This window comes from Limulus polyphemus, unplaced genomic scaffold (genome assembly GCF_000517525.1).
Source record: "Limulus polyphemus unplaced genomic scaffold, Limulus_polyphemus-2.1.2 Scaffold2057, whole genome shotgun sequence".
Lineage (NCBI taxonomy): Eukaryota > Metazoa > Arthropoda > Merostomata > Xiphosura > Limulidae > Limulus > Limulus polyphemus.
The window spans coordinates 133,800-145,915 of NW_013667667.1; the positions used below are offsets into that span (position 1 = coordinate 133,800).

Sequence of the window (12,116 nt, forward strand, 5' to 3'; positions counted from 1 at the left end):
AAATATAAAAGAATCATTAGAAATTGCTAAAAAACAAAATGATTTTGAATAGAGATTTAGGTCCTCTGAAGTAATTTGTGGAAATCAATTTTGTAAAATGACACCACTGTACAAAAATGCAAAATGTACATGATTTACATGGGTATGTAAATGAAATTTGTTGTCTTTCTTGTCTCCTGAAGATGATGGTAGCATGTTCCACTGAAACATGTAGAGAATTTTTTTAGATTTTTATTGCTTTTAACTTTATATAATAAATTATTGTGCATTATATTCACCGAAGTCAACAACTCATTATTTTATTGGTCATATGATGTTGTGCTCAAAAACATTCGTTTCTTTCTTTTTGTTCAAACAAGAAAGTAACTTCTGGTATAGAAATGTATAATCATACATGTAGGTTTTACTATGATAAGTTGAAGTAGTTGCCCTAAACATAATTATGAGTGTTAATACTTTGATAAATATTCAATATAACAATAAACAAAATATACACTTAATTTTCTTTTAATAAGTAAATATTCTCAGGATATGACAAAGGAAATGCACCAATCAATGTATGAAAGTAACAATGTAAAAAAATATATGTACAAGCTTTTCTTTTTCAACAAAGCCAGCATACATTATAAAGTGTAAAAGCAAGAAAATAAAAATAAGATCAACAAATAAGATCTGTACATTACCAAAGGATCAATAACTTTAATTGTTCAACAAACAGAATATGATCCATGTCCCACTTTAGTAAGAACAATAATAATGGTTTTGTGTGAGAAAGTACTTAAGTATCTTAAGAGTAAAGTTGTAGCAATCAGATATCAAATGGTTGGAAGCCTGTATGATCACCTACATATAACTATTAAGTAATTTTATTTTCCTACAATTAGATACTAATTATTTTTCAGTTTTTGTCTCTTGTTTCACCTGCTATTCTCTTCAGGAAAGTCCTGTGTAGGACGATATGTTTGCTGGTTGTGACTGGGGTTTGATTATGGGTCTTTTTCATAGAAAGTCTAGTGCTTTGTCCTTTCTGATGGAATCCTCCATTATACTTTGATACAAGTGACTATTTAAATATTTTCAAGAGAGGTATTAAGGTTTTGACTTATGTGCTAGGTCAACAAAGTGTATTATCAGGTGTATGTAGAAGGCATATTTTATATTTCTTTTTCTGATGTGTGTGGTTCATATCCTATTATTTAATATTATTCCATTTTATCATATGGTCTTCTACTCTGGCATGATGGGCTATTTTAGACAGATCAGAATTACCAAATCTTGGATGTTTATCTCATTTGCTATTGCTCTAGTGGATTACATTAACCAGTGACCTCAAAGTGACTATTGGAGCTTCCATACTATAACTTTTAACATGTATTATGTATCTTCAGAAAATGTTTCAAGCTTTCAGTAAACATCACGAGTCTTTTGTAGACAAAAAAAAATCAGAATCTTTATTTAAATATTTTTACTAAAAACTTGCCGATATATATACGGAGTCAGAGCGTTGACTGCCTCGAGTGTAAAGTGATTTTCATGTTAAGCTTAAAAATACTTACTTCATCTGAAAATTTTCAAATTTCATTTGCATAATCTCTAAAACCTCCTCAATAAATATCAATTTATTTTTCAGAAAAACTTTATATTTTATTTACTAGGTCAATCAACTTGACTGCCCTTGTAACCACCATAAAACTTTAAAGGTTGAAAAATGCAAGATAAAGTGAGTAGTACTATTCTGTCCTCTTTATTACTGACCATTAAGTTCCAAAGTACTTCCCCCGAGAGTTTTTACTTCTATTTCCTATGTTTATTTTATTGTTAGCGGCTGAAGTAGAAACCTGCCAATAATAATACAATGAATCACTGCTCCTGCCATTAGATTGTTAACATGACACCATAATACAACACTGATGGTAGCAAATAAGTTCATGTGTCACAATTACCAGAACTTTCCCACACAGTTTATCATAAACCTGGCTCTAAGAACACAGTGGTAGAGGGTTTACTGGCTCATTTATAGTACAGCAGTTGCCACAAGAACTGTCTAAAGTGCAAGAAAATATTTGTGATATGAATCTGCACGAAGTTTGGGCCAATCGAATAAACTTGGTTTAGGTACTTGGATGTTAGTTTTCCTCACGGGGTGGTTGGAATTTAGTGCTATGTGTATACATAGTGTGTATGTGCTTATGAACATGTATATATATTATTACCATTTACTCATAAATGCTTAATTTTTAGTTAATTTTCTTAAAAGATAAAAAATAAATAAAAAATATAGAGAAAAACAACAATTTCTTGTACTTACAATGCTACAAAATTGATATGTACTCATGAGTCATATTTGCCAAGCTTCACTGTAAGACTCGTTTATTCTCTCAAGTGGAGGGTCAAGACAAATTAATTTTTGTAGATTTCAAAGATGCATTTTTGAAAACCAAAATATTATAATATTACTATACTGGTTCACATAAAGCCACTGAAAATTTTTCTGGCTTTCTAATTAAGCTATATGTGGGTTAAAAGAAATCTCATTTCTGTTCAGACCAATGACTTACTCAACTTTCTTCAAACTTTCAGCCATATACAAGTTGTCCCTTCAAGCCAATTTCAAATGGCTGTCAATCAAATGTACATTGGTTGAAATGTGCTCTTTCTATTGGTTATAAACATGCACTTAAGAGCAGTAGATGCCAGTATACAGATGTTTTAAAGGTTTGTAAGGTACATTGATATCTCAGCAAATCAAAGAGGTGGAGGTTCTTATTTTGTATTCTAGCTTGTAAATGTCTGAAGTTTGGGTTTCTACTTCATTAATCACTACAGACATTGTATTGTAAACATAATAAAATATAAACTAGACAAGAAGACATGCCATATGACACACACACACAAAAGCATACTTGGCTTTTTTTTAATAGTTTCTTTTCAGTTAAAAAAGTAAAACATATACATAGAATTAAAATTTGAGTTATAAACTATGTTGTGAAGCCAATTTTATTGGCATACAATGATAATAAGGTTCTTTAATTAAACTTTGAAAATAATTCACTAAAATATTGTGGCATACACCCTTTGACATGTCTGTTGAGAAAGAGTTATTGTGCTCCTGAATTCTAGCTTTCGTTGGTCTTTCTTTTTCTCCAACATACAGGAAATTGAAATACACCTTTACAGGGGATGCTATAAATGGTGCTTTTTCTTTATACAAGTTCTTTAAGTGGTTTGTTATATAGTAACTATGTGTTGTGGCTTGTGAATATTGGTTTGACTTTATGTTGTTTACCTATCCTCTGTATGTTTTCAGAAAGACTTATAAAAATAGAGCAATGCAGAATTATGTCTAATTTTCTACCTGTTTATTCTTAATGTTTATTTTCTTTTTTATCAAGTGTTTTGGCTATTCATTGTTAAGGTGGATTGCAGTGATTTATTTTTCTTCCTTCCTCTCAGATTCTTTGGTATTACAAATCTTGTTCATTATGAAAACTAGACAGTTTATGATGGTTTGGTTTATAGCCAAGGTGCTACCCATATCTTTGAGTTTCCTATAAACTCCTGTGGTATAGAGTTACTTGTCTTAGTAACCATTGTGTCTAGAAATGGGAGTTCATTATCTTTTTCTATTTTTACTGTGAATTGTATTATGGGATGTTGCCTACTTAGATGGTTCATGATTTCTTGAATCTTGTCTGTAGCCTGTTATTGTATTATGAATGTATCGTACACATCTTGAACAAATCTCACAGTATAGAACAGCTGTTGTGAAAGTGTTATCTTCAAAATTTTCCTTATAAAGATTTCTAAAAATGGATGATAGGGGTGAGCTCATGCCTAGTTCTTGTTAATGGTAGTACTTAGCTTTGTATTAAAAGTAAACTGTGTTGACACAGTAGGTTTTAAGTTCTATCATTGTGATGATTGTCAACTGGGTGCATTCCTTGAGAGTTGTGTAATTTTCAAGTTGTTGGTGGAGTATCTGTAGTGTTTCAAGAGTTGGTTTATAAGTGAATAGGTTGGATATGCCACAGCTGATCATTGTATCTTGCAAGGTTATTATGATTACTTTTATGATCTCTACAAAATGGACTGAGATCTTAACATGTAAAGATGTTTTAGCTGTTAATGGTGATATTATATTTACAACATATCTAGCTAAGGGGTGACATGATGAATCTCTGTGCTTAAACTATGCAACAAAAAGGGAAGCTTTATTTGTGAATTTTTGGTAGATCTTAGATGTGTGAGGTGGTGCTGTGTTATACATTAGTTTTTTTACTGTTTTTGTTCCAAATTCTTTCTGATGTTTCTTGAGAAGTTGGGTAATTATTTTTTATGTATAGCAATTGGATTAGCCTTGATCTTTGTGTAGTGGCCATGTTGTTGATGTATGCTAGTCAATAGTAAATTATCTCCTGCTAAGTCATGTATTTATTAGTTTAGCATGAAGGGTCTTGGGGATGAGATAAGCTGTGCTGTCAAACCTCAATGCATTGGCCAATCAGCATTGAGCTGTTGACTGGTAATCAGGTGGATTTTCAACAAAAAATATTATAACCAAAATATAGCAATAAAAATTTTAAAGTCAGCAAATGTTTTTTAGATGTGTTGGTATATTGGCAGAAATTGGTGAAAATGTAAACTTCTCTGGTCATAATGTCAAAATAATCTCTCAGTCGGCCCCAATTTCAGATGGTCAGTCAGATTACAGCAAACAAATATTTTTAAACTTCGTTCATGTGAAGTGGATAATGCACCCCACTCTTTAACAAGAAACAAGGTTGCTAACAATACAGAAGACAGCAAGAGATTAGCAGTCAAAACATAGGATAAACACTAATTACTATTTAGTATCTAGTTATCAAACATAACATAAAATTAGAAACTAATGAATAAATTGACTTGTAGGCTACATATCTTGAGAATAATTAATCTATTCTAATTCACATGTAAATGTAGGTAAGCAATATGAAAAATACCCTAAAATATAACTACAGACACATTTATACATACAGCTTTTGTTTCATACAAAGCAATCTTCTGCACAGAACTTATGATGTGATGATACTTGGGTCTTTTTGTCATTCTGCAATGTTGAAGAAATCCTTGTCTGCTCAAAGATTAAGTTGAAGCTTTATGGAACAAAAATGGACCAACTCTCACACAAAAGTAATTTTCAAAACTTATTTCTAAATAAATACTTAGATTTAAATTTACTCTTAATGAACAAATGTAATAACACATGATCAGAGGAATTCTATGTATCCTAAAATTTAATACAGAGTAACTATGTTGCATAAATTAGAATAAATCAACAGACAGTTGTTTGGTAATTATTTACTGTCAAAACAAAAGTGACCCAACTCAACACTAACATGTTATATGAACTGCAGTTAAAGTCACTTTCAAATACTTAAGCTCAGTTAATAAATAAAACTCAAAGATGGTATTTTCTATTAATATCATGTTGGACTCTCATATAATTTAATGTTAATTCATGAACTTGTGCTTGTACACGTGTATTGTTCTAATGTCTTTAAACATAATATAATGTAAAATGAAAACTTAAATTAACAAAAACTTTATATTCCAATGTGTTACATAAGCCTGCACATTTTATTTTTATATATATCCATGTAAATTACATACAAATTGATATCAGAATACTTTCTACTTGTAAAAGCTATAACACATTGGCATTTGTAAAGACTAAAAATTGATTGCATATATCAGTATGTAAGTAGGAAATAAAAAGCATACTCTGCCTTATCTAAGTCCTCAGTATAAACTTTAGCTGTGAAATACACTGTCCGTGTGTTTTAATTTAAATAAATCACAAAAATGGTTAGAGTGTAAATAATTAAAAAAATAGCAAACAATAAAATTCTTAGGCTAATAGCTTTTAAAGAGCTTAAAAGGAGAATTGATAATTTGTTGAGTAATAAAAGACAGGTTTAAATTTTTAATATTTCCCATACAGGGTATGGAAGGAGAGCCTCAAAAGACTAAATGGCCCCTTGATGTCCATACATAATAGTGCAAACAATTACATATTCTCCCTCTTCCTAACAATGTTAAAGAATATTCTTTTCCCAAACAATTCCCATAGCCTGAATTCTAAAATCTAATTGCCACAGATCAATAACTTCCTAGATTTTGTCTTTAATAACCAGTTATGTGAAAACCTCATATCTGCAGCATTCAAGATACCATATTTAGTTGGTTAAAGCATCTACTTGGTTAGCCAAGTCATGGGTTTGAATCTCTCCAATCTCAATTCTCACATTTTCATAAAAATTCCAAGCTATAAACAGTAATGCCCGTGGAGTGTAGACATATTTATGTTATGACTATGTACTAGCCTAAAGTGAAAGAAATCATGCTTGCATCCCTTGCATTTACATCACATCATTAGTCACCATGTTGACATTTGATGTGAAAGCACAAAAGACATTTAAATTACTAAAAGGCATTACTGACTTGTTTCCTTGAGGAAAAAAACATTATTTCTCTTTCTTCCTAATGATAGTAATATAACTTTTACAAAACTTTATTTGAAGTTCTGTTTTTAACTGAATATGACACCTCAGTAAACTGGTTTCTATATGTTTTTATCAAGATTTCTTCTAAAATGCACAGCCTATGATAAACCAGTTTTTCAAACAGGGTGGTCTGTTTTAGGAACAGTTTTTCTTCAGATGTGATAGATACAAAAGAACAGAGAGAACAAGAGAGGACCTGGTAAGTTCTTTGGGAGTCAGGGCTTGACACAGGCAGATTGGTGGTTGATAAAATATCAACTTATTAGAAAGGTTTCAGACGAGGGCTACTAAAATGATTCTTGAAATTGGTTGTCTCATGGTAATAGGTTAAGATCTCTATTTTCTTTCAAAGAACTGAAGGGTAGGGGGTGGTCAATCTTATTTAGATGCACAAGATTATCTATGGGATTGGCATAAAAAGTGTCTCTGATTCTTTGTGATATATTCCAAAGACACGAGAATACAAGTTAAATATATGGAATATACACTTATGGTGAGAATACAGGGTAGGCTGTAGTTAAAAGTTTTATTTTTCCAACAGGGTGATCGGTTTATGGAATGTGTTGCCATTGGCAGTTGTGGAAGGTAGCACCTTACAATATTTTAAAAATGGAATCGATAAGTTTCTGCAAAATAAAGTGTGGTTTAAATTTTTCCTTTTCAACATTAACTTAACGACCATATGGATAATGGTAACTTGTTGTCTGTATGTTATTTTTATTAACACCGAGCAAATTAGAAATAATAAAGTTTCGTTTCTACACATAAACAAGCGTAAAACATTCGTTCTTTCTTGGTTAGTAATCTCAGTATTTTCGTTTGAACTTTGGCTTTCGCGAATTTAGTATTACTATTAGTAATTGTGCCACCAATGATTTAACTCATGTAAATCAGGCGCTAAACGTAATTTTTCCACTATTCCTGACGTTTGCTGTAAGCTACTTCGTCATAGTTTATACAAAATTTTCCGAATAAGTCATGATAGGGAACAAATGTACTCTTGAAATTATGTTATTTGATAGCGATAGCTTGTAATTACCCAGTTTTATTTTAAAATACAAGCTCCAAAATACCCACCTCAAGTTGTTTACTTTCTCCTTGTTGCTTACTCAGATTCTGAACTTGGTTACGAATTCAGTTATTTATTAGTTTACACGACATTCAGTGTAACATTTTCTTTAATTTTCAAAAACATTTTAAAAAATTACATTAATTACCACACCATTTTGAACTTTCTAGGTATCAACAGCCTCTTACTCCTACACATAGATTTCCTGAGAAACTGGGTATGATGGGTATATTTTCATTTATGTTAATTTAACTTTTAAGCGCTGTGTGTGTATATCTCAGTATCTTGTTTATATTTTCGTTGTGCCCTGTTTAATTCTTTATTGGAGGTGCATTCACCTTGTATGGTATTTTGTAATTTTAATTTTGTGATTTATTTCAAGGAGTTTATTTTGTATTTTAAAAATTTAGTGCGACTTTGATTTTATTTGATATGTAATGGGTCGCCCCCAGTGGCAAAGCGGTAAGTATGTAGGTTTATAATACTAAAAAAACAGGTTTCGAAACCTGTGGTGAGAAGAGCACAGATAGCCTTTCAAGTAGCTTTGCGCTTAACAACAAACTTGTAATAGGTTTGTTATAAAAGTTCGCAGGGGCTAGATACTCGGCAGCCGAGAACGATCTTTCAAAAACCCTAGTCTCTCCAGTGGCACAGCGATATGCCTGCGGACTTACAACGCTGAGAACTGGGTTTCGATACCCGTGGTGGGTAGAGCACAAACAGCCCATTGTGTTGCTTTGTGCTTAATTCCAAAGAAACAAAAAATCAAAAACCCGCATGATAAACTAGAATAATAATAATGATTAAGAATAATAATTTGTTTTGTATTTATGCACAAAGCTACACAATGGGCTATCTGTACTCTGCCCACCATGGGTATCGAAACCCGGTTTCTAGCGTTGTAAATCCGCAGACATACCGCTGTGCCACTGAGGGACGTAACAATAATAATAATGATAATCTGAAATATATATATATATAGAGGGAGAGAGAGAGAGCATGAATTATCATACTGGAAGCTAATCAATATTCACGATCATTAAATTATGTACTCCTGGATATCTAGTATTTCGAGGATCATTTTCGGCAGCTTATAGCAAACACACATCATGGTCAACATTGAACAAGGATGACGATCGATATTTCTTTTTCCAGTGCACAACCTTTATTCAGATCGTTTCATCGAGCTTGAAGACAAACCCGTTTAATAATTTACTGTTACTTGTTCTATAAGTCAAATGAGAGGTGATCATAACTTATCAATATTCAAATTTTTGGGCTGCCGCGTATCTTGCCGCTACGTTTTCTTTCCTTTGTATTCATGATTGTCAAGAATTTCGTTTAGTGTGCTTGCATTAATATTAAAGGTTGTTGTTGTTGTTTTTCTATTACGCACAATGTTAAAAGGCCCTATCTATCCGGTTGTTAAAGAGTATTTTGAGGTAATTTTTTAATATTTTGTATTGGTTTTTATTTTTTAAGAGTTATGATGTTTGTATGGCGTGGTTTCCGGTGGTGAAACAAACATTAATGTGCTTTTCGACCGCGACGTGATTGTAAACAGTGAAGGTTATATTGGGATTGAAGTGGAGAAGAAAGAAAAGTTGTGGTATGTGATTCATATTCCGTGCGTTTCCATTTTGTAATATTATAGTATTCGTTCTGAATTTATTCTTCGTTCTGTACATGTGCAGGTTTCACATAGCACGTGGTCGAGAAAGCAGTTAAGTTGATTTCATTATAACTGCCTTTGTTTCTGTGTTACTCATGACTTGATAACTTAACTGAGTTTTCCTAGTGTATGTGAAATAATGAGACTGGACAAGTTTAACAAAAGAAACTCAATCTTTAAATAAAAGTCCAAAATTATAGCTTTTTTAGTGGATTGTTCATATTTATTCTTCTTTTTTACGATGTTAAATAAAAATAAACAATCCACTCAAAATCTGTATCTTTGGACTTTTATTTAAAGTGTATAGTGAGTTTACTCTTTCACAATAAACAAAAAGAAAATGCAGTGTACTTACTTGTGCACACAAAAAGACAGTGGATTGTGATTAGTTCTACGGCTTCTTGTTTCTCGGGGTAGACTTCTATAGAGTTTGTTTGTTTTGAATTTCGCGCAAAACTACACGAGGGCTATCTGCGCTAGCAGTCCCTAATTTAGCAGTGGGAAGGCAGCTAGTCATCACACTCCACCGCCAACTCTTGGGCTACCCTTTTACCAACAAATAGTGGGATTGACCATCACATTATAACGCTCCCACGGCTGAAAGGGCGAGCATGTTTGGTGTGACGGGGATTCGAACCCGCGACCCTCAGATTGCGAATCGAGCATCTTAACCACCTGGCCATGCCGGGCCACTTCTATAGAGTTAAACATGCTTATCAACAAATAGGACTACAATTGTCAATCTACAGGTAGAAACTGAACTGAGATAATGTGTGCCTGAATTCTATGGATAAACTTGGTTTCTTTGTACAGTGAACAGTTTCACCTTATGACCTTTATTTTCTCACAGCATTGGTCAGATGTAATTTACAGAGAGCATCAAGTTAGACAGTAAAGAATATTACAGTTATTAATCCTTTCAACCAGGATGCTATATTTTACTTCAATATATCTCTTTGACACTATCTACTACAGAGAACAAAGAAACAAAGCAACTAGAACAAGGCAACCTCAATGACTTTCTGGACTATATATTTAGCATAAAACTCTATAAATACCAAATAAATAAAAATTAAAAAAATTTATATATAATTTAAGTGGACAGAAAATACATGATATTCCTGCATATCACACACCTATATGTAATGAAAATGACCAGATGTGTGTAATGTTAATCACTCTGGTTAAGTGTGATGTTTTTTGTGAACAAAGGAAGGTTGGATTTAGACAGTCTGGAACAAAATTTTGTAGGAGACACAGTTGAGAAACCCCATATAAAAAATGCACACACACACACTTTGTTTGTATTGAGTATTATAATAAAGATTGTTTATTTTGAATTTTACTTTATATCTAGCCATATTATGCCATTGAACATCACGACTCAATTAGTAAGAGATTTAGCATTACTTTTTGATCAAAACCTCTACCGAATCTCCAATTATTAAATGGGCCTATCTGATAGCTCGAAGGTTAACTCAGTTTTATCTGAATACCACATTAGTATCCCATGTGTTTTCTACCTCCTACTATCAATAAACGAATTTTTCAATATAATTTTGTTCAGGTATGTGCAATTTTCAAATAACACATTAGTTTAGAAGGTCATTAAGTTTTTGCTATAGCTACACATTGTGCTGTGTCATTCACCTAGAGTAACACAATGTCTTCCTGTGGGATAGATAGTTGCATGGTCAGCTATGGTAAACGAAATTAAACATTTTTTTTTTTTGTACTGGAAGTAATGACCTCTCTTATGTTTCATTGAGAATGACCAGTCACGTCAGTAGCATTGTTCAGTATGAACATGAATTACATTAATGAATTAAGTAAGTAACGTGAGATTTATTCATTCTGAAACAGGTAATCAACTAATATAGAGTTGTTTATGCCCTGATTTGAGTTAAAACATCTTTCAACCTAATTCTTCAGTAAAGGCGATTGTTTGTTGTGGAAAGTAAAGTACATATTTTCGTTGTGTTTGTTTTTAATAAAGATTATTTATTCTGATTGTATATTTGTGTTCAATCTCTCTATTTTCTCATGAACTCAGCCAGAGAATACAGTATTATTTGACAGTAGTTATCCTGATGAATGTTCAGTGGAACTATCTTGTACTATCAAAAAATGTCACACTGTCATATCTCAGCCAGCATGATGAGTTGTAGTATTGATTACAGTATATATTGTTGCGTCAGCGAGTCACATGACCACCGTGACGCAACGTTTCTAGAATTATCATGTACTTTGGCGAATGTTCAAGTTCTTACTAGAAATAGGGTACGCTGGTATATAAAAGAGGGGAATGTAATGTGTGATAGTCAGTGAGTAATTGAACTGCAGTAACAGGGTATTGTTGAAGTTAACGTTCGTTCGTTATAGTGTTGTTTTAGCGCGAGCATTGAGATTAAGTGTATCGAAGAGTTATATTCGGAAAGAATAAACCAGTTTTATTAAGTAAAGACTTGTGTCGTTAAAGTTTCGTTGGAACGAAGTTACGGAAAGTTAATTAACAAACGGAGACGTAACAATATATATATATTCACACACCCTTGATTTTCACAAAATGTCAAGCAGAGTTGCATGACCACACAATTTTTTACTCTTCACAATATGTTTGTTTCAGTAGCTATATTTCAAAAACTAACAGCTGCTAATAGTTGTATTTCGCTGGATTTGTAAATTAGTTAACTGGTTTTCATGATCTCCTCTAAGATCAATCATCTTGACTATCATCACTAGATGGAGAGCTAATATCCTCTTGTTTCATTGCCTCTTTTGCCTCCCAGTGGTACAGCGGTATGTCTGCGGACTTACAATGCACGAATCCGGG

The 12,116-nt window shown here is 32.4% G+C and overlaps 1 protein-coding gene across 1 annotated transcript in view; it reads right to left on the reverse strand.

Moving 5' to 3' along the window:
* The window catches only part of LOC106465806 (polyphosphoinositide phosphatase-like), a gene marked incomplete at its 3' end in the record, with an annotated part of 133,957 nt that extends 126,146 nt beyond the window's left edge, over positions 1–7,811 (reverse strand). The window contains exons 1-2 of the mRNA XM_022393752.1: positions 7,620–7,811; positions 5,014–5,132 (exon numbers count right to left, since the gene is read on the reverse strand). Of these exons, the coding sequence (XP_022249460.1) occupies positions 5,014–5,085 (72 nt within the window). The remainder of the gene's footprint in view (positions 1–5,013; positions 5,133–7,619) is intronic.
* Between the last annotated feature and the right edge of the window lie 4,305 nt (positions 7,812–12,116).